Source organism: Nicotiana tomentosiformis, chromosome 3 (assembly GCF_000390325.3).
Source record: "Nicotiana tomentosiformis chromosome 3, ASM39032v3, whole genome shotgun sequence".
NCBI classification, from domain to species: domain Eukaryota; kingdom Viridiplantae; phylum Streptophyta; class Magnoliopsida; order Solanales; family Solanaceae; genus Nicotiana; species Nicotiana tomentosiformis.
In genome coordinates this window covers 120,777,633-120,801,327 of record NC_090814.1, presented here as the reverse complement: position 1 = coordinate 120,801,327, position 23,695 = coordinate 120,777,633, and the positions used below count along the sequence as shown (strand labels likewise).

Below are 23,695 nucleotides of genomic sequence, written 5' to 3'. Positions count from 1 at the left end.
TGCAGTTTGACGTGCACCGGGGAAATTGATAGTGATCCATTCGTTAGGTAGAAAGAGCGAGAGATTTTAGGATATGAAAAGTTATACATAATTTAATTAAAAAGGTAAGATTTTAAAATAAATTATACTAAAAGTAATTTTATTAAAATAATTGTAGAAAATATAAATAAATCTTTAAATGGTTGTATTCTACATAAATTCCTCCATAAAAAAATTACCCATCCATGTTACTGTTTCTAACATGGAAGTGATTGTATAATTGAAACAATTACGTTTCGGCAAATCGATTGAATAGCACTGGGCCTATCATAGGGTTCATTACCGAAGAAATGACCAAACTGACAAAGGCGCAAAAAAGCCGAAAGAGGAAAAAATCCGAAGACCAATGTTCACCTTCTCCATGTTCGTCTGCAAAATCATCGAAAACGGCTCAAGTCACCACTGCTTCCTCCAATGGCAGTGAGCCATTCCCCGATTTCCCTCGGCCTACGCCGGACGAATGCCGAACTGTGAGGGATGATCTCTTGGCCGTCCATGGTTTCCCCAAAGAATTTATCAAGTACCGCAAGCAAAGATCACTCAATCATGATAATGACATTGGAGATGAAGATGATGATGTTAGTGGTACTGAGTCTTGTAAACGGAGTGTACTGGACGGTCTAATAAGCACCATTTTGTCGCAGAACACCACTGAAGCTAACTCTCAGAGGGCTTTTGCTTCCCTCAAATCCTCTTTTCCAACCTGGGAATCTGTAAGCTTTTTTCAAATTAAGTTACTCCATTAATTCAATTTCTTCGTACATGCTTGCTTTATGATGGCTAAGGGTTTGATTAACCAAAGACGGTATTTTTATTTTAAGTTTAATAGGGTAACTCTTAAACCCCTTCTGAGGTGCTTTTCCTCTATTTTAGGATTTTACGTTACTTACATTTTATGTTGGCTCATAGCATTTTACCTGATCTGACATTGCTAGTGTAGATACTGGCCGATTCATTATGTTTTTATATGGTGCTTTATTTTAGTACTAGCTTTTTTTGTACTATCGCTCTCTATATTGCTTAAACCAAGAATGATCATGTATTTCCTTGACTACTCTATAATCGATTTATTGTGCATTGATGAAATGGATAAACTTTGGCACTTCGGACCAACTTATTTATTGAATTTTATCTTCAAATGCTTAGGTTCTAGCTGCTGATGCAAAGCTTGTTGAAGATGCCATAAGATGTGGAGGTTTAGCGCCCACCAAAACTTCTTGTATCAAGGGAATATTGAGTTCATTGTTTCAGAAAAAAGGAAATCTGTGCTTGGAGTACTTGAGAGAACTATCCATAGAGGAAATAAAAAGGGAACTCTCTTGTTTCAGAGGGATTGGCCCCAAAACGGTAACTTGTGCTCAGTTTTGTTTTAAATATTGCTTGGGGAATCGTGGACCGTGTTTAAGGCTAATATGAGTTGAGCTTGGAGTTTGGATATTAATATGCCTATTTAAGTGTTATTTTTTGGTATACTTGTCTCTTAGAGATCTGGCAAGTTCCTATTGCATATTAATTGAACAACCATGCATGGATTCATAACATTTTCATATTTCTTCTCTTCATGTTGATAACTAGACAGCGGCACCTTTGTAAATAGAAAATAAGGACGTTGTTCCTCTTTGTTATTAGCCCTCATCAGAACTGTAGAAACTTACTACTAGATTCTGTTGTATTACAAGAAAATATGGAAACTTAATTATTTTTAATCTATAAAAATGCCTTTACAGTGTATTCCTACACTATTTAAGATACCCTACTTCTGCTCTGTTCTCTTCATGGTACCTCAGAAAATGCAATTGCTTCCAAGCTTTCTGATGCCAATGCTTTGTCCACCCTCTACTGCATGTCTGGGTTGATCACCATGCTTCAAAGTATAGACTTTCTTTTTTCAGCGTGAGGGTGGTGTTGGACTATTTTTTGGTGCCTCCAAGGAAAAAGAAAATTTCTCCTTGTCTCTGCTCATAAGAGTAAATAAGTGGTAGAGAATTCTCGATCACACTTCTTTTTCTTGCTATATTTGTTTACAACCTTGTCCCATCCTACCATGAGGGACGGGAGTGACATGGGCAGAGTGGGGTGGAAGTCCTATAGACTATCATAACTTTGGTGAACCTCCACTTTCTTTCAATCCCTTAAACCTTTCGAGCCAAGTTCGAGCATCAAATGGTGAATTTTACAGGATTTCTTTCAGTTTGACATGAGAAATATGCTCTAAACAACTATCTCCCCCTGCTCTTGGAATTTGAAGTTAGAACCCCCCTTAGGCCTTAGCAAGCCTTTTCATTGTTAGTAATATCTGATGGAGTATTTGTTCAAAAAAAGAAAATATATCTGGAGTACTTATAAAAGGAAAATGAACAATTAATATCTAGTGGAGTCTCCATTAGGTCATAGAGCTTCCTAGTGCTTAGAATAAGTGTAGTGCCAGTATGAGTAGTACCAAACCAGACATGACTTGACTTTTGTGTCTGAAGCGAAAACTTGAAATTTCAAAATTTTGGGGGACTTGCAAGAATTGAGCATGTTATGGATCTCAATTAAATTGTTTTTATGCTTAAATTAGAAACAAAAAAGGAAAAAGAAAAGATAACATTGTAAGAAAGAGAATAAGATTCTTACTCTGTGACAGGAAAATGCAAAATTACATTGCAAGAATTTGCTAGATATTAAGAAAGAATCTATATAGAGCTACATATTATACTAGTTCTAAGAGTCCAACTCTTTTTGATATTGTATCAAAATGTACCATTCATTATCGAACATAGTCTATTTTTTTGGGGCTAAAGTATGTTGCAAAGAGCAGCATATTAAGCACGATTGAGGGAGCAAAGAAGTGATGAAAAGAAGAATACTTCCGAATGATAGGTGGAATTGTCGAGGTACCCGCAAGCAGGCCCGTACACCTCCTTGTTAAAAGAGACAGAAGCAGAATACTTGACCAAATGACCTGGAACTAGTAGAGCCAAGGAAGATCACGGGTAAAGAAGAAGAGCGAGAGGGAGAGGGAACAGAAGAAGAGAACCTGAAGCAGATGAGAGCATTGGCAAAACTTAGTGTTGATTTGGTTTCCAAGTCTAGTCACACGTCCCCAGTGCATGGAAGATATGTTTGTCTGAAATGGAGGACATATGTGCTGTTACCTTTTAAAAATTATTAGCAGGTATCCGTGTCCCAAAAACTTATAAGACGGCAGATTAGAAAATGCTTCAGACAAGTGGCAAAGGTTTGCCCAGAGCGTCCATGTCCTAAAAATGTCTGACTCCCATGCGCGACTTTAAAAATGTTGGTCGTGCTTACCATTGATGGGGAAAAAATGAAGTTATCTGAAAGATGGCATGAAAAAAAAAGGCGTATGCTAATGGTGGTGTTTGCAAACTGAAAGATCTTATCACCGGCAACCTTTCTAATTGGTCTTTTACCAGCTGCTGTGATTCTAACAATATGCAATGGATGCAGGTGGCATGTGTCTTGATGTTCCATCTTCAGCAAGATGATTTTCCAGTGGACACACATGTGAGTTTCACTTTAAAGGACTTATTTGCCTGTTCAAAGTACTCGCCTAACATTCAAAACTTACTACAGATTTTTCAGATTGCAAAGACTCTTCGTTGGGTACCCGCTGCAGCTGATGTAAAAAAGACATATCTTCATCTGAATCGGCGAATTCCAGATGAACTAAAGTTTGACCTTAATTGTCTCATTTATACCCATGGTAAGGTCTGTAGGGAATGCTCGGGAAAAGGTTCTGACAAACCCAAAAAGGAACACTGTGACAAACTTTGCCCATTACTGCGCCAAAGTTCTAATGCAATATGAAACCAAATTATGAACTCTATGCATCTATTCATGTACATGAGGTTTTTGTTTTTTTTTCTTTGTTCTCTTTTATGACCTCTGAACTCTATGCATCTATTCGCGTACATGATGTTTTTGCATTCTTTTTTGTACATGATCTCTTCACATTTGGTGCTGCATTTGGGTCCTGTGCACAAAGATTAAATAGGAAATCAATTACTTCATGTCTTTGGACCACTTCTTAGAGAAAACAGGTCACATCTCTCTATTTTCACTAGCGATTTGTAATGCATCTACGCCTGGTATATGCTTAATTATATCCTCTGGTCATTCTGCTTTTGTTGTGCTTTTCACCCCCCCCCCCCCACCCCTCCCTATTGAGGAATAAAACTTTTTGTAAATTGAGTGAGAAGAATGAAATGGGGCTTGAGATGATTGTTGATAAGCACCAAATAAAAATGTGGTATTACAACACATTCCATTAGGCTTCTGAAATGGCAAAAAAGCTCCAAAGATGTGGTCCATTGAGCCAACTTGGGCAGATGGAACAAAAAGCTTTAGCTGGCTAATGCTAATACATGCCAATGACTTGCTTTAGCTGTAAATCTATTTTTCTAGGTGCTGGATACAAATTTATTATGCTCAAACCAGATATGCTCAGATCTAATTGGTGACCTTGATTAAAAGATTTGCTCCTCTCATTATCCACTTCTGAATTTATTTTATTTTGCTTGTAACCAAGAAGTAATTTCTTATGCTTTTGACAGGAAATAATAACTGTATTATAGTAGAAATTTAAATTTCTCAATCTTAAATTATGCAGCTTACCAGCTGTGGTGCTGGTTTCTTTTTTGAGGATGTGGTCCACATCTTGTACAAGTCTATAAAATCGTCGATTATCAAGTTCGCTACCTTTTGGTGCAAGTTTTGTGCTGCTAAGTTACTTTAAGAGGTGATATTTCTGAGTGAAATACGGATTTCCTTCGCGAGATTAACTAATGACATGTCTAGGAAAAAAAAAAAAAACAGAAAGAATAACTAATGGCATGTACTGGAAAATAAAGATAAAATGGAAAAAGTCCTAATTGAGTAATGCGCTAGGGCTCCTTGTTCTGACTTTATGTGAACCTTTTCATTATATAATGATTTAGTTGGATATAATGTTGGATATGCATGAGTGTGACATCTTCTTTTGGTGGTTCTACTATAATATATAGTGCATCTCCTATAAATGTAGCATTCCAAAACATTTGGCATGCCGGGAACTTTTCAGTCCAATGGATGAGGCAGTGTACCAAAAATCTACCAACTATAATCTCCTTTCAACCGGAAGGAATGGAACAGATATTATCTGTTGCAAAACTAGTGCTTCAGATAAAAAGCTTAGAATATTTGGCTTTGAGTTAAATCCTTGTTTGAAGGATAGCATTTGTTCAAGATCTGAAAGACACGAGAGTGTAAGCTCCTTCGAAACATTTATGGATGAACGACCAAAGGAAAAAACTTCCATCTGTATGAATTCCTCTGGTATAGTTCTTCCCAACCCAAACGAGAACCTCCGAAACTTGAGTGTCTCAGCTGTCATGGAGCTTAAATATGAGTGCCACTTCTGTTTGAAAAAGTTTTCAAACTCACGGGCACTTGGAGGTCACCAAAATGCCCATAGAAGAGAGAGGCTGAAGAAGAAAAGGATGGATCTTGAAGCAAAAAGGGCAAGTAGCTCCATGTTCTACCTTAATGCTTTAATCAGAAACAATGGAGTTATGTACCCTTACTCTTATGTTCCCACCATTGTTTACGGAAGTTCACTTATCAGTTTCAGCTCTGTATATCACTGTCAGAACGGCACTCATTCCCCATGTTTTACTGTTGCTAGTTCTTCAGGTGAACTATACTTGCAGAATAGCTCTTTTATCGCGATTCAGGGTGGTGAGTCTAGAGGGAGATATCCCTTGTCCCTTGTCATCGTGCCCTCTACTTCCTGAGCGTTAAGTAGTTTGCTGGAAAGTTGCTGTCATCTAAAAGTGGTGTGCTAATATCCTTTGAATATGCTCTTGTTTTATCAGACAAGGATATAGCAGCTCGTTGTACTAACACTACATTTTTCTTATTTTGAATATATCCTGTTTTGGATTTAATATATTCTTAATTACTACTCTATGTTTACGCTTCGGGACCACCGCTAAAATAAAAGTTCAAGAAAACCCTTAGACAACATCGAACTTTCCTTTTACGAATTTTTAAATTAAAAGAATGCGAGGTTGGCTTTAATTGAAAAAGGAGCAGCTAGCACTATGGCTAACATAATACTTCAGATGGAAATTTACGTGGCTTAAATATGTAGCTGTATTAGCTTAGGTTTTGCCTCAGAAAGTAATTGTATTTAGTGTTTACATGTATTTTGACTGAATTTATGTAAGTATTTTGATTTAGTAAAAGCAACTTGTCTCGTACTAATTCGAGATCAACTACTAATTTAGTAATATCTATAATATAATATTGAGGCGTAAGCTTTAGTGTGTTAGTAGGCATGGGACGCTAGTTTATATAAGGCATGAAGCATAAGTTCAACGAAAGTTTTATTTAAAAATATACAATAACAATATATCTACATGAAATATACTATTATAGAACAAAAATATGGAGTATCATACAAGTCATAGTCAAATAGTTTTAAAAATGTTATAAATAGAAAATTCAAGGCACAACATGTATAATATAGAAAATTTGTGTATTAGCATGTATATTTAACGCACGAGATAGACCATTAGAGATGTGGTCGTACGAATATTGGATAATTAGTACTCCTATTGATTTTGATAAAAATACTTAAAAAGGCATAGGATGATCCACAATTTACTATAGTGAGGAGTCATGTAGGAGGTTGAATCTCTCGGAAATTATTAGTATTAGACAAGAAAGGGAACAAAATGAATGTGTGATATGGCGGCTTGTGATTGGGTTCTCCAACGAAGCAATGCTGACAGGGATTTTGAACACATCAGAACAGATTTGATCCCCAATCCAAGATGTACTGCACTTTCCATACCCATCTTCTTCTCCAATTTTCCCTCCATTAATTTTCGTATCTCAAAAGAGAAGCATCAAATATGTTTCGACCAGCGGTGGCAATATGGATTCTTCTCTATCTTGTCATCTCTCCCTCCATATTTATCATCTGTTTGTCACAACAACACTCCACCAATCTTATGGCAGATAAAAGGAAGCGCATGAGCGATAGAGTTCGCGAAATGTAAGTCTAAACTTGTCTCAATCGCCTATCTTTCATTAATATCAATTAAAGATGTGATTTCCTTTACAAAAAAACTTGAAAAGGCTTTTGATGAATATATAGTCTAAAGTTTAATTTCCTCGCAAATTATACATGATGTAGCTATAAATGCTCGTTTTCATATTCCGTTGTCATTTACGAGCCTACAAGAGAGGAGGAAAGTACAATTAACATAATTTTCTTGTTAACATGCTACATTATTAAATAACGTTTTCTGGTGTGGCAGGTTTTACCATGCTTATGATAACTACATGATGTATGCTTTTCCGGTGAGACAAACCTCTGCATTTACTTTTCCTGTTTTACATTCCATCTGCTACTGTTGAATCAGCATCCAGAAGCTACCAACTCAAGTTACTAACTTTTTGGCTGTCTAATTTTTGTTGCAGCATGATGAGCTGAAACCTCTGACCAACACCTACACAGATTCTCTAAGTGAACTTGGAAATTTGAAGGTAAGAGTATGCCTTAACTTTAAAAGAATTCTCATTGAAGAAAACAAGCCTTATTTATTACTAATAGTATGAAATGGTTTACCATGTGTCGCCATATTTAGCTTGAACATCTGCCACAACAGTACAATGGGTCTGCTCTTACCCTAATTGAATCACTCTCCAGGTAGGTTACACTTGTTGTTCTTCTTGCAACTCAGAACCAATTATGTATCATTTTTATTTTGCCCATTTATCTTTTTTTCTTCCAGCCTCGCAATCTTGGGTAACTACACTGAGTTTGAAAAGGCTATTCTTTGGCTATCCGAAAATCTATCATTTGATGTTGATGCAAGGATAAATCTGTTTGAGGTAATACATATATTGTAACATTTACATTTCTTTGTATGGTCTAATTGGGTGATTGTGCTTGCCTTGTGTATCTTCAATTTTTTGGCGCAATTAATACTTTTGATAACCACGTTTAAGTAGTATTTCCAAGCACTCAATCAAGGAGGATATGTGCTTTGGCTCACGTTTTATTCAAGTCACTTAATAATTTTTCTCTTTTCCTGACCACCAATTGTAGTGCAACATAAGAGTTCTTGGAGGACTTGTTTCTGCTCATATTCTTGCCACTGATTCTACGAACAGGTTGGTTCAAGGAACTTATAAGAATCAACTCCTTGACCTGGCTGAGGATTTGGGACAACGCTTTCTACCTGCTTTCAATACTCCAACCGGATTACCTTATGCTTGGATCAACTTAAAGGTACATATCATCAATCTTACTGCTTTCTTGTTTGGTAATTCTTATCACAATGTATGCAAGAGATACTCACAGAGAGGTACTTCCGGACAAAATAAATAGAAAGCAAGGAAATGCTTGATGGAAATAAATCAGTTGAAGAGATATTCAAGTTAGTCTATGCTTTTACTTGAAGGTCAAGAGATAACCTTGTAGATTACCATTTTAGCAACACATTCTTTATTATGACAGCTGTCTTACCAAGGAAGGAAACAATAGTACAAAATGTAGGATTGCATATAGATGTTCGTAACACGCAGCCGAAGACAATAACAATCCTAGGTATATCTTTTCGTGTTTAAAATTTATTTACATGTCAAAGATTGAATCTAAGACGTACCTGGTGAATAGAGTCTTGTTTCAAAATTTCTTCGATAGTGCGAAGACTCTATGCGTATCCACACCGAGACCGATCCTTGCTATCAACTCTTTGATCAATGAAATCGCTAACAAATTGGATGAAGAATACCATGCTGAAGTTTTTTCTCATAAACCTTCAGTGTAGTAGTAATCGGACAAGAAACTATTTTTCTTGTCAAAGACGTTTCTCTCGCCTTTTGGATTTTGTGAAGACAATCTCTACTGCTTCTAGTTGAATAATATCTATATATATATATATATATATATATATATATATATATATATATAACCATAGCCTTATTTCCTTTTATGTTAAGGAAAAGGCTAATGACGGTGACTTCACGTAGCTAAGCCCAAAGTTCTTAAAATTGGGCATGTACAATTTTCTTATAAAATTGCAAATCCCATTCCTAATGGGAATCAGATGAAAGCCACGTCCAACATATATACATAGTATATATGTATTGATAACTATTTTAGATAATAATTAACCAAGAGATATAATTCAATATACTATTCTAAATAGTAAAATCCAATTTGCTTACAATATTCATTAAATTCTGTGTGCCAGCAAAGAATATAATAATATTTCATCCGTATTAATAACTAACTTTATTTGACTAATTAAATTGTTTAATTTAATTATCAAATAAAATAATTAATCCTTTAGCAAAGATTAGAACACTCGTTAGTGTGCGACCCCACAGGTTCAATACTAAACCTGTAGTAAATTGATCGCATCAATATACTAATCAAGGGTGGCGTCTAGCAACACTCAACGATCAGATAGAATGAAGTATATAATTTACTCTCAAGAATCAGTAGAAGAATAATGTAGTAGTTCCTTCTGTCCTTATAGCTCCGGGTCACCCTAGGATATGATTCAACTGTCAAATCCTAATAGGCGACCAACTATGTGTTCATATCAAATATAATCGACTATTGAATGACCTAATAAACTCTTTTCTTCTTTCATTTAATTGCTATGGCCAAGGTCTTAATTTGGTCGTTTACAATTCATGACAACATGGAGCTTAAACTCATTACCAAGAGTTGACTGACTCCATTTTGATCAGTCACTAATTCTACAAGTATTTAATCGTACCCAATATCCTTTCAGCTATCGCCCTAGGGCCATAGGTGTCTAGTATCAAAACATAGTAAATAACTTGTCAATTACTATGACGATCTCAGGTCAAAGGAAACTTTTACATCACATTCTTCAAGAGAATATCCTATTGACAATTTATGGTAATTTTTACCATTAGGAATTATTCAATGAGTCGGTTCAATGATCATATCTCTATATGCATCATCTATCTATGTGATTTAGTTGGTGAGATCAACTAATCTTTATCCAATAAACACGATCACATAAATATTGATCTAATCAGATTACTAATGTCCAAATTAATAACCCTATGAGCAAGAACAAATTTAGATTAAATTATAATCTCCATCACAATATCAAGTCTCAAAATTTAATCAAGGACCTTATCAAGTTAATCAAACAATTAATAATAACTATGATGAAAGAATATCAGATGCAATATGTTTTTATATCAAATAACGTTCACAAAAATATGTTCAAATCATCAAATATGAGATTGGATCTAGGGCATATCTACTATATCCCTAACAATCTCCCACTTGTTTTAGAGCCAATCGCTATTGTACTCCATTCCCAATTTTCACTTGTGTTTGTCAAACTCCTTTGCACCAAGAGCTTTAGTGAATGGGTCTGGAGTATTTTCCTTTCCATCAACCTTTTGAATCTAGACGTCTCCACGTTCAATGATTTCTCTTATCAAGTGATACCTTCGCATGACGTGTTTGGATTTTTGGTGTGATTTTGGTTCTTTTACTAGAGCAATGGCTCCAGTATTGTCACACAACAATGGAACCGCACCTTCTATTGAAGGAACCACACCAAGTTCAGTTAAGAACTTTTTCACCCATACAGCTTCCTTAGCAGCTTCACTAGCTGCTATATATTCTGCTTGAGTAACTGAATCAGTTACTGTAGCTTGTTTGGAGCTTTTCCAACTCACTGCACCACCATTTAAGGTGAATACATAACCAGAAATAGATTTGCTATTATCTCTATATGAAGAGAAACTTGCATCAGTATAACCTTCAAGTTTCAATTCAGAATCTCCATATATGAGGAATTGATATTTAGTCCTTCTTAAGTACTTAAGAATGGTCTCCACCACCTTCCAATGTTCCTCACCAAGATTTGCCTGATATCGGCTAGTCACTCCTAGTGCATAAGCCACATCAGGACGTGTACATGTCATGGTATGCATGATAGCTCCCACTGCACTAGCGTATGGGATCCTACTTATGTGTTCTCTCTCCTTAGGTGTTTTAGGACAATCCTCCCTACTAAGAGTAATTCTACCGACAGGCTCTTTTGGAATTATCCATGCTATACCTCTTTAAGATGGTATCAATGTACAAAGACCGGGAAAGTACTAGCAGCTTCCTCGATCTATCTCTATAGATCTTTATTCCCAAAATATAAGCTGCTTCTCCCAAGTCTTTCATGGAGAACTGTTCAGATAGCCAAATCTTGGTACTTTACAATGCCGGTATATCATTCCCTATGAGTAATATATCATCAACATACAGTACTAAGAGTATAATTATGCTCCCACTAACCTTTTTGTACACACAAGGCTCTTCTTCGCATCTAACAAAATTGAACTTTTCAATTGTCTTGTTAAATCGAATATTCCAACTTCGAGAATCTTGCTTTACTCCATAAATGGATTTTTGTAGCTTGCAAATTTTATTATGATCAAACGGAGATGTGAAACCTTCAGGTTGTGTCATGTACACATCCTCTTCTAGCTCACCATAAAGGAAAGCTGTTTTCACATCCATTTGCCATATTTCATAATCATAGTATGCTGCTATAGCAAGCAAAATTCGAATTTATTTGAGCATTGCCACGGGAGAGAAAGTCTTGTCATAGTCGACTCCTTCTTTCTGACGATATCCCTTGACAACAAGACGAGCTTTGTAGGTCTCTACCTTTTTGTCTGCTTCAATCTTTTTCTTAAAAACCCATTTACAACCTATAGGTTTTATATCCTTTGAAGGTTCAACTAAAGTCCATACTTTATTTTCCTTCATGGATTCCATTTCGGATTCCATAGCCTTTTGCCATCTCTCATAGTCAGAACTTTGTATAGCCTCTTCATAGGTCTTAGGGTCATTATCAAATGATGATCAACCTCATTTGATACATCATCTTGTACCATTAGATTTAATCTAGTTGGTACATGACGTTCTCGTGTAGACCTTCTAAGAGGTGCTTGTACAACTTGTTCACCTTGTGCTGGATTTGGTTGTTGTTCAATTTGGTTTGTAACTGGTTCATTAACCTGTTCTTGAACTACATTTAGTTCTTGAACTTCAACCGTTGAAGATGGAAACTTCCTTGTCAACTTCAAAACATCCAATAAAGGTTGTTCAACTTGTGTCTCATGATCTTGATTTTGTGTTGATTCATTAGTTTCTTGAACTTCATCAAGTTCTATTTCTCCACTATAATTTCCTTCCAAAAGAAATTCTCTTTCCAAAAAGGGTGCTCCTCTAGCCACAAACACTTTATGGTCAGAAGGGTGATAGAAATAATATCCCATTGTTTCTTTGGAATACCCAATAAACCTGCACTTATCAGATCTTGAGTCAAGTTTATCAGACTGCAGTCTCTTAAAATAAGCTGGACAACCCCAAACTTTAATATGTTTAAGGTTAGGCTTACGTCCTTTCCATATCTCATATGGTGTTGTAGAGACTTGACTCAGTGAGAACTTTATTAAGTATGTTGCTGCTTGCAAAGCATATCTCCATAAATTTATTGGAAGAACAGTGAACCTCATCATAGATCTCAGCATATCTAATAAGGTTCGATTTCTCCTTTCAGATACACCATTGTGTTGTGTTCCTGGAGGTGTCCACTGTGAGAGAATCCCATTCTCTTTGAGATACCTAGTAAAATCTTCACTAAGATATTCTCCACCTCTATCAGACCTTAGTACTTTGATACTTTTACTAGTTTGTTTCTCAACTTCAGTACGGAACCTTTTGAACATTTCAAAAGATTCAGATTTGTGTTTCATAAGATACACAAATCCATATCTTGACATATCATAAGTGAAGGTGATGAAGTTAGAATATCCACCTCTAGCTTGAATTTTCATGGATCCACAAACATCTGTATGAATTAGTCCCAATAATTCAGAAGCTCTTTCTCCACTTTCAGTAAATGGAGATTTGGTCATTTTTCCTTTGAGACAAGATTCACAAGTTGGATATGATTCAAATCATACTTGTCAAAGTACCCTTCCTTGTACAACTTGTTAATTCTTTTCTCTCCAATATGACCAAGCCTACGATGCTAAAGGTATGTATGATTTACTTGATCATCTCTTTTTCTCTTAAGACTAGAAACATGCATAATCGAATTTGCATTCACATTAGGTAAGAAATAAACATCATGTTGGAGATAGCCATTCACATATAAATCATCACCATAATAAATAGAGCAAATACCATTGCCTATGTTAATGCGAAACCCACGCTTGTCCAACATAGAAACTGAAATTATGTTCGAAACAAATTTAGGAACATAATAACAATCATCCATCATAAGTACTTTGCCCGAAGACATTATTAAAGAAGTTGATCCTACAGCTATGACTACAACTTTTGCACTATTTCCAACTTGTAGATTAACTTCTGCTTTCTTCAACCTTCTACTTATCTTGAACCCTTGTAACCTATTGCAGATGTTATAACCACTGCCAGTATCTAATACCCACAATGAAGAATTAGTAGTAGCTAAAGAAACCTTGAAAACATTTTTCATTATTGTCTCACTTTGTTTCTTATCCTTTAGAGTTGCAAGATACTCCTTGCAGTTCCTCTTCCAATGTCCTTTCTTCTTACAGTGAAAACATTCAGCATCATATATTGATTGCAAGATCAAATCTTCAGAAAGCTCTTTACCAAGCTTGTACCCCAACTTCTCAAGTTTTTCGGTAAGATCAATCACATGATTGTCGTGGGGTCCAATTGGAGAGTTTCCAATGTCCAGCTGTGTATCAACCATCTTCTTAAGATATTCAATGATTGCAGTTGGATTCATTTTCTGATGTTTCCTTTGGAGTTTCGAACTCATAGTAGCGAGAATGATGTGTTTAATAGCAAGGCATTCTTCCAAGTATTTCTGATAAACCTTGGTGCCTTCAACATCATTCTCTGGTGGGACTATCTTTGCTGGCTTATCGATCACATCAATGAGCTTTTCATTCATTAGAACAATTCTCAAATTTCTATACCAGTCATCAAAGTTTGGTCCTACCAACTTGTTGGTCCCAAGTATTTTACACAGTGATATCTTTATTTCTGTTAGTGGAGTAAAGAAATCATGCAACAATATGTATGAGCCATTTGGAAGTCAAATCGTTTCTCACATATATTTTAAAGGTACGTACTCTTACCAATTGTATCCCCGTACAATTTCCTTAAATAGCTCTATGTCAAATAATCCCTTGGTAGTTAGGTCGATCCTATTGGCATAGTTGAGTTCAACCATCATGATAGCAAAGAACTTATTAAATTTTATACTCCCCGGGTACTCCAGGCGTCTAGTTTAAAATTAAATAATTCTTTCAATCCATGCATCTAATGCAATAAATAATTTTTACATATTCTCAAACTATAAGTCTCCTGATTGTCAGGCGGCTCCTTATAAACAAGAAATAAATAAAATTATTTATTTTGATGGATAGCTTTACAATAAATTATCTTATAGTTTATTATTTAAGAACTCAAATTTTAGTAAGAGGGAATTGTTACTAAAACAACTTTTAGCATGTGATTTTAGTTCAAGTTGTCTACATGCTTTGTCCTAATTTAATTTACATCACATGTAATAAATAATTCAAAATTATGTAATGAACAAGCACGTGACATAAAAACGAAATTCAACATTCTTCTAACATGTTTATCTTATACTATATCACATAAAAATAAATCATGCCAGAATATTATTATTAATTAACATCTCATGAACTAATAACAATTAAAATAACAGTAGAATCCAATAACCTATTATAGATTACCGACGTATCTAATACAAAATTTCAAATTCAAGTTATGAACTATCTAAATAGCTTAACTTATATGAATACATATTTTATTCACAATAAAATAATATCAATTCATGTGCATTCAAACAATTTGACTATTACACAAAACCCATGTATTATGGTTTGAACTCTTCAAATATAATCTTAAAATATTTCGTAAATAAATTTTAGACACAATAAAACACGGTTCTGATACCACTGTAGGATTGCCGATTGCATATCGATGTACGTAACACGCAACGGAAGACAATAACAATCCTAGGCAGATCTTTTCATGTTTAAAATTTATTTACATGTCAAAGATCGAATCTAAGACGTACCTGGTGAATAGAGTCTCGTTTCAAAATTTCTTCGATAATGTTAAGACTCTATGCGTATCCACACCGAGACCGATCCTTGCTATCAACTCTTTGATCAATGAAATCGCTAACAAATTGGATGAAAAATACCATGCTGAAGTTTTTTCTCATAAACCTTCAGTGTAGTGGTAATCGGACAAGAAACTATTTTTCTTGTCAAAAACGTTTCTCTCGGCTTTTGGATTTTTTGAAGACAATCTCTACTGCTACTAGTTGAATGATACTTATATATATATCATTAACCATAGCCTTCTTTCCTTTTATGTTAAGGAAAAGGCTAATGACGGTGACTTCACGTAGCTAAGCCCAAAGTTCTTAAAATTGGACTTGTACAATTTTCTTATAAAATTGCAAATCCCATTCCTAATGGGAATCATATGAAAGCCACGTCCAACATATATACATAGTATATATGTATTGATAATTATCTTAGATAATAATTAACCAAGAGATATAATTCAATATACTATTCTAAATAGTAAAATCCAATTTGCTTACAATATTCATTAAATTCTGTGTGCTATCAAAGAATATAATAATATTTCATCCGTATTAATAACTAACTTTATTTGACTAATTAAATTGTTTAATTTAATTATCAAATAAAATAATTAATCCTTTAGCAAAGATCAGAACACTCGTTAGTGTGCAACTCCATAGGTTCAATGCTAAACCGGTAGTAGATTGATTACATCAATATACTAATCAAGGATAGCGTCTAGCAACTCTCCGTAACGACCAGATAGAATGAAGTATGCAATTTACTCTGAAGAATCAGTAGAAGAATAATGTAGTAATTTCTTCTGTCCTTATAACTCCGGGTCACCCTAGGATAATAGTTCAAATGTCAAATCCTAATAGGCGACCAACTATGTGCTCATGTCAAATATAATCGACTATTGAATGACCTAAGAAACTCCATTTTTCTTTCATTCAATTGCCCTAGCCAAGGTCTTAATTTGGTCGTTTACAATTCATGACAACATGGAGCTTAAATTCATTACCAAGAGTTGACAGATTCCATCTTGATCAATCGCTAATTCTACAAGTACAAGTATTTAATCGTACCCAGTATCCTTTCAACTATCGCCCTAGGGCCATAGGTATCTACTATCAAAACACAATAAATAACTTGTCAATTACGATGACGATCTGAGGTCAAAGGAAACTTTTACATCACATTCTTCAAGAGAATATCCTATTGACAATTTGTGGTAATTTTAACCATTAGGAATTATCCAATGAGTCGGTTCAATGATCATATCTCTATATGCATCATCTATCTATGTGATTTAGTTAGTGAGATCAACTAATCTTTATCCAATAAACACGATCACATAAATATTGATCTAACCGGATCACTAATGTCGAAATTAATAATCCTACGATTAAGAACAAATTTAGATTAAATTATAAGAAACTTCACTCTCATTATCATGATCTCCATCATAATATCAAGTCTCAAAATTTAATCAAGGAACTTATCAAGTTAATCAAACAATTAATAATAACTATGATGAAAGAATATCATATGCCATATATTTTTATATCAAATAACGTTCATAAAAATGTGTTCAAATCATCAAATATGAGATTGGATCTAGGGTATAGCTACTATATCCCTAACACAAAATATATCCTTCGATTATCAAGCTTAGCATCTTGACAAGTACAATTATGAGCATAATGAAGGCAACCATTAGTGGGGATAAAAAGGCAACCTTTTCTATGAATTTACTGTTACGAAGGACACAGGTGCTGGAGTTTGGACAAGTTATTTGTGGAGTCACTTAATTTTATAATTTCTTGATTGAGATAATCTATACTATATTAAAAGTATGAATGCACTTAGCGAAATGTCGTTCGCCTTTTATACCTTTTAGGAATATATTTTGTACTGGACAAAGTAGTAATTTTAGTTATTTTCCTTATATGTAGGAATAGTCATTTAATTATTTTTCTAATATTTAGAAATAATTATTTAGTTATTTGCCTAATATTTGATATGAAAATGATATAATTATTTAATTCGAGTTCTTTCAATTTCCTGCCGGTTCGAGGAGTCTTTAATTTTATAAGTTTACGAGTATTATATTTTGTTTGTCAATTTTTTTGTTTAAGAGTCCATGTTGTCCTATTCTTATTCCACTTTTAGGTTTACGAGATCTTTTTTTTTGGTTAAAAAGTTTTAGGTTTAGTATTGCTTATTTTCTTCTTTTTCAGAACTCCTTTTCTTCGTATAATTGTCATTTGGTTATACAAAATGAACTAATTTATTCTTTTTCTAATCTATTGGAAATATTTCATATAATATTTATTATTAATTAAAAAAACAATTTTCATTTTACTCTTGAAAAAAAGTATTATTTTCTATCAATTTACTAATCCTGTTTGAGTCTTCTAAAATGAACTTGTGAATAACTTTTCAAAAAAAAAAAAAAATTCCAAAAAGTTCTTAAGTTTTCAAGGATTATATGTGATTGATGAAATTGGAAAATAAGCATACTAACTTATGAATTTAAAGTGATTGAATTAAAAATCTGAAATAAATTTTTAGTTGAATATATTGACTGATGATTGAGAACTTGTATGAAGATTCATCATTTTAGGGAATATTAACTATTATCTTATCACCCAAGCGTGATATTTTAATATATTATTTATATAATATTTTAAAATTCTTTCTTATTGAGATAGTGTACACGCGCAAAGCACGTATCATTAGACTAGTTAATTTCAAAATGTGTTTACTTATGCTGAAACTGAATTTTTGTTTTATTATCCTTACATCCCGATCAGCTACAATGTAGTTCCTGCCGAATGTCTGTGGAGTTTCAAACTCTCCAAGTTATAATTTTCATGATAAAAACTCCCTTTACTGCAATCTCTGGTCCAACTTTAGACCAGATCATCTAATTTAAATGTGCTTGGGATTATCCTGATATCGGAATCTTTGCTGGGCTGAGAACCACGTAAAACTGTTGAAGTTTTAGGATTCAACAGGAAACCAGCCCATTTGCTTGGCGGACCATTTCCGCCATTGACTTGTGTCCTGCATAATGCCGTCGATATTTGATATAAGGAATACTACAAATATGCAATTCACTTTTGATTTTCTTTTTCCCTTAGCCTGTTAATTCAAGGTACTGTGACAGAAATATGAGAAAATAAGATTCTGTTGAATTATGGAAAATTTTGTTGCACCTAAATTCGTCTTAGAATGCTTTTAAAGATTTTCAAAACCTCAGTTGCCATTGATCAGTATTCAGTCCATGACTTGCACTACTGGTATGCCACATCAGTTCTTGCATAGCAACTAGAACTTGTTTTTAGAAGAATTATGAGGGTGATGTGTTGCACTTGTATCTGTGAAAGATAAATTTATGACACGGTAAATGCAACATGTGACAGCATGGTGTAATGGCGGATGAGACAACTGAAACGAGCACATCTGGATGTGGTAAATTACTTCTTCTTTCCTACATTACCTCTTTATCTCTTTCCCTGAACTTTGATAGCTGCCATCAAATAGATTTCACCGGCCTCCAATTAAGTCTTATCATAACATTTTTGGGTTATATTTCCATTTTAATAGGTTCTCTAATCCTTGAAATGGGTACATTATCACGTTTAACCGGTGATCCGAGATTTGAGATGGCAGCTTTGCGTGCTCTTCGTAAGTTATGGAGCATGCGGAGTTCTCTAAATCTTCTTGGCACTACACTGGATGTAGAAACTGGAAACTGGATTGAATATTCTTCTGGAATTGGAGCTGGTATGATTCTGTAGTATAGCACTTTTTAGGAGAATTCTCCACCGCTGTTCTCCTCAAATTAGTTCCGTACACTTTTTGTAAATGTCTTCTGATTCCATTGTTCTGATTTGCGTAGCTAAATAATGTCCCAGCCTTCCTTGTTTTATCTATTTCTCAGAGCAACATGTAATCTCTTGACGCTTCATTGCTTTTTGCTGTCTTTTAGGTGTGGATTCATTCTATGAATATCTGATGAAAGCCTATGTTCTATTTGGAAGAGATGAATTTTGGAAGATGTTTCAATCTGCTTACATTGCTGTGCAGAAATACTTTAGGCATGGCCCATGGTACTATAATCACACCTTGTCTGGAAATTTTGGATTTCTTTGTTTTCGTTTGTATTGCCATCATATAGCAGTTGATCTGATTATTGGTTCATTAGCCTGGGTAGTTCTCAAATTCAGCAGTCAGATCAAGATCACAACATTTAATTTTGTGTAGGTATCATGAAGCTGACATGAGAACAGGAAAAGCAACATACTGGCAGCTCACAAGTCTTCAAGCATTTTGGCCTGGATTGCAAGTAAGATGGAAATTTGTAGCATATAAATCTATAGGAAAAAAGGGCAGCCCAGTGCACAAAACATCCCCTGTTCACGCAGGGTCCGGGGAAGGCCCGCACCCCAAGGGGTGTGATGTGAACATCCACCCTAATGCAAGCATTATAGGTTGCTTTCACGGCTCGAACCCGTGACCTGTAGGTCACACAGAGACAACTTTACTGTTGCTCCAAGGCTCCCCTTCTATAAATTCATAGGAACACTTTATGTAAATCTTTGTTGTAAATAGGACATATACTCCATGCCTGCACATCCGTTCTCTTAATAAACTACTCGTTTCGTATGTACGTAAAAGAATAACTCTAAGTTGAAAACTGGAAGTGATAATTGATCTCGTCCAATTTCATTTCTTCTTTTTTTTTTGTCTTTATGAAAACGGTCGATGCAATAGTAATACCCAACAAGAGTCGGGGTCGAATTCCGCAGGGAGCTATATGAATGGGAGTTAGTAGTATATATCTTAGCGTGTGAGTTTGTATATCTAAATTTGCACTTCCGCAAAATTTGGTTGTTTAAAAACCTAAATTACACTACGATTGCAATTTAAAGACTGAAACTAGGAAATTGTTTTTTTTGTTGTTTTTCAAATGATATAAAAGGCCTAGGGCTATGACCTTCACCTAGGTGTTTGCCTAATGGATTGTAAATTTTAAAGCTTGTTTTATTGGTCGGGGTGTATTATAGCTATCAACACTCGGTTACCCACTCAATACCTCTCGGTCAGAGAGTGATTTTGCCCAATTTGGCTTTCTCAACTCAAAATAGGTATTGAACAAAACGATTGAATAAAAGCTCAAGTCGGGTTTTACTATCTCTAGGTTCAACCCTTTAATTGGGCTTATCTATCTCTCGATTGACCCGATTTCTTATTAGCCAAGACTAAGCCTCTCTTTCTCAAGTAGAGACCAAGTCAAATAGGCATGAACTAATGTTTGCTACAATTAATTCTTCAAATAAAAGCAAAAACAAGGCTAAATATTAAACATTCAACCGTAAAACAAGCAATAAATCAAACACCCATTAAGTTTACACACTAGGGTTGTGTGACAACCCTAGTAAAAATCTAGCTACTCATGCTTAAATTGGAAGAAAAAGAAGAAGAAATGATAATTAAACCCATATTGCTAATTAAAATGATAAACTCTATGTTCAAAAAGCTCAAAATAGCAAAAACTACTAAAAAGAGTAAAAGGAACCGTCTACTGTAGCAGCTGATATCAAAAGTTAACCTAAAAAAGTGAAACTCTTCTATTTATACAGGGCTGGAATTTTCGGATAAAAATACCCTTTCGAAGGTTCTGTGGCCGCACAATTCCATGTGCGGTCCGCACTTTTCTTCAGCTTCACAGGATTGGAAATCTGCGGCCGCATAATTCTGATCTGCAGCCGCACTGCACTCTTTCTGCGGTCCGCAAAATTGTAAGTGCGGCCGCACCTTGTTCTTCTGCGGTCCGCACAAATGTGACTGCGGTCGCATAGCTCTTCTTCGGCGGCCGCACTTTTGGTGGACTTGAGATGTAGGTTCTCTGAACTTTTGCTCTGACCCAGCTTCTGCGGCCGCACACTTCATGTGCGGACCGCACTTTGCAACATTCTCTGATGGAAGATTCTTCACAACCTGCGGCCGCAGATGATATTCTGCGGTCCGCATTTTTGAGCTTTTGTGCCTGTTTTTGTCCTTGAGTTCAGATTACTCCTTCTTGAGTTGGATTTCATCTCGGGAGCTCATCTTCCAATATTCCTGCAATTAAGCACAACTCATCAGTTTTCGGGAACATAATTAAGCGCTTTTGGACTAAAACCAAAGCTAAAGGGCGCTAATAAGTAGTCAAAATCCCCACTTATCAACTCCCCCAAACTTAAGCTTTTGCTTGTCCTCAAGCAAATAAAGTAGTTCCCACCTCCACAAGCTAGGAGCCATTCCAGCTAATCAATAGTGAATCAATCACACATCAATTGGGACCAACAATTATCCACACCACTTATGAATTATCAACAAGGCAACAAGTTAAACTTTTAAACACAAATAGTTCTAGTGTGACACTTGAGCATCAAGAGTTGACTTTGTTCATCAAGGAAGCTCGCTTTTTTATGTAGGCCATTGTGGATCTCAAACTCCTCCTCCTCTACTCTTCGTTTGCCTATCTCACTTAAAAATATAGCACTTAATCCAAAGATTTATGAAAGGTTTGCTCATCTCTCTCAAAAGAATGTCGCAAGTACGGCTTTAAGTACCATAGGCTTGCCCCTCATGTAAATCACCACTAATGTAAGCTCACTCTGCTTGAAATCACGTAGGGCTTTTTCGGAATGCAATGAAGGCTTTTGGACTAAGGTTGGAAATGCTATGATAGATTAAGTTCATCTTTCCTTAAGTATTCCATTTTCTTTTCTAGGCTCATGCTTTGCCAACTCTTTTAGGCATTTTCTTTTCCTTAGGGGAACTAGAGAGACTTAACATCACTCTTTCTTGGTCATGATATTCATCTTCTCCTTCTTTGATTTCTCCATGCTTTGCATCATTACTTTTCTTTGAATCCCTTCAACTCTTCAACTTATTCACTTTCTTTTTGCATTTTTCTTTTTGTTCTTTCTTTTTCTTGCCTTTTCTTCTCTTCATTTCTTTTCTCTTTTGTGCCTTGATACCTTTTTCAAATTCCTCGTCTCTCCCCCAAACTTACGTTTTTAGCCAATTGTTTCACAAGAGTGTTAAGGAAAGCTCGGGTGCCAAGAGAGGGTCACGACAAAACGGGTAAAGGCTTGTTACATGGTTATCAAATGAGAAAGGTCTTAGGCTCGAATGGGTTGACTAGGGATAACAACATTGGTGGGCAACGAAAAATTTCAAGCGGGTCAGTGAGAGCCTACAATCACTTCTCAAGCCAAACAAAACTTAAAATTTCGCCTAGAAACACATTCGGGGCAAGTTCTAGACCATTCGCCCGGGTACTTGGACTTGCAACAACAATATCTCACCTCTCACGCAGCTGGATTGTTAAACAGGATAGAGTCGAGGGCCCACAACGACCATATTCAAGATTGAAAATTACTATGGTTCGACTAAACCACTCGATGATTGCCTAAGCCGACACAAGAGTCAAAAGGTCACTAACTAGAGCTATTTCTTTCCAAAAACCTTGTTTTTAACCATAAGCACGTAGTTAAGTGTGTTGGTACCAAGTGAAATATGTTTGACTCTTCGAGCATGAATCAATTAGGTCTTTTTATTCATTATTACTACTATTATTATCTAAACACCAAAAACGGACTCAATCCCTTAAGAAAGTTGTCACGCCATCCATCGTTGGAAAGAGCCGCCCGGTTCACACAAAAACCACCTTCGGAAAGAACCGTGACATTAAGAAAATTAGAGGCTTATTATCCACTAAAACATAAAAAGAAGCTATTAAATAAAAAAGAAGCTACTAATTCAAAAAGAAGACAAGCATAAAGATAAAGAAGCTTTAAAACAAAAGAACTATTGAAAGCTAAACGAATATACATAATGAGAGATAAGAGGGAATATATACATAGTGAGGAAGAGGAAGAAAATAGTAATAAGTTAATTACAGGCCAAATGTCTCATAGTTATCAAAATACAGAATCATTAGAATGTGTCAAAGAAACTCCACCCCCCGACTAAAAATAAGCATTGTCCCCAATGCTTAACAACATAAGAGTAAGAGAAAGGTGAGAGTGAAGAAAACTCCCTATGGCTCTGTGGCCATCTCTGTGTCTCCAACAGTGGCACCGACCTCAGCGTCATCCAATTGGATCTCATCATCCTCAAGTCCGGGAGTGGCTGGGTTGGTGAACATCTGACGGACTGCCTCAGCAGTGTCTGGCTCCTCAGACTGGCCAGCTGGTACTGTAGGTGCTGTAGGAGCTGGGCCTGGGTGGTGCGGGTCTATCAACATGTCAAATGGAATGTCTCTAGCTGCTGCAAGCTTTGTAATCTGGCTCCGAAGCTCGTCCACTGACTTCTTAGATGCCTGTCGCTTTCTCATTTTCTTTACCACTTTGCACAACTCTTCGATCATTGTCCCATGCTGCACTAAAGTGGCCATGAT

At 35.5% G+C, this 23,695-nt stretch overlaps 3 protein-coding genes across 6 annotated transcripts in view; all 3 read left to right on the top strand.

Annotated features, from left to right (window-relative positions):
• Positions 1–224: 224 nt before the first annotated feature.
• LOC104085871 (putative DNA glycosylase At3g47830) lies at positions 225–4,058 on the top strand. 2 transcript variants are annotated; one of them, XM_009589990.4, is made up of 4 exons: positions 225–752; positions 1,186–1,386; positions 3,496–3,552; positions 3,631–4,058. In XM_009589990.4, exons 1-4 carry the CDS (start codon positions 330–332, stop codon positions 3,853–3,855), a joined length of 906 nt encoding a protein of 301 aa, XP_009588285.1. In that variant the 5' UTR covers positions 225–329; the 3' UTR covers positions 3,856–4,058. The 2 variants fall into 2 exon arrangements, with proteins under 2 accessions (XP_009588285.1, XP_009588284.1); XM_009589989.4 differs by having other exon boundaries at positions 228–752; positions 3,622–4,058.
• A 1,053-nt stretch (positions 4,059–5,111) lies between these two features.
• LOC117274108 (uncharacterized) lies at positions 5,112–5,819 on the top strand. The gene has a single exon (XM_033653332.1). The coding sequence runs from the start codon at positions 5,112–5,114 to the stop codon at positions 5,817–5,819; it is 708 nt and encodes a 235-aa protein (XP_033509223.1).
• A 951-nt stretch (positions 5,820–6,770) lies between these two features.
• LOC104085873 (alpha-mannosidase I MNS5) overlaps positions 6,771–23,695 on the top strand; it is a 37,507-nt gene continuing 20,582 nt past the window's right edge. For 2 of the 3 annotated variants that reach the window (XR_011414953.1, XM_070197535.1), the window contains exons 1-10: positions 6,771–7,087; positions 7,353–7,395; positions 7,516–7,581; positions 7,683–7,744; positions 7,830–7,929; positions 8,147–8,329; positions 18,663–18,711; positions 18,847–19,026; positions 19,232–19,352; positions 19,507–19,588. Coding sequence is in view for 2 of the 3 variants with exons in the window: in XM_070197535.1 (XP_070053636.1) it covers positions 6,945–7,087; positions 7,353–7,395; positions 7,516–7,581; positions 7,683–7,744; positions 7,830–7,929; positions 8,147–8,329; positions 18,663–18,711; positions 18,847–19,026; positions 19,232–19,352; positions 19,507–19,588 (1,029 nt within the window). In the remaining variant the exon portion in view is untranslated. The remainder of the gene's footprint in view (positions 7,088–7,352; positions 7,396–7,515; positions 7,582–7,682; positions 7,745–7,829; positions 7,930–8,146; positions 8,330–18,662; positions 18,712–18,846; positions 19,027–19,231; positions 19,353–19,506; positions 19,589–23,695) is intronic. The other variant, XM_070197533.1, reaches the window with a different exon arrangement.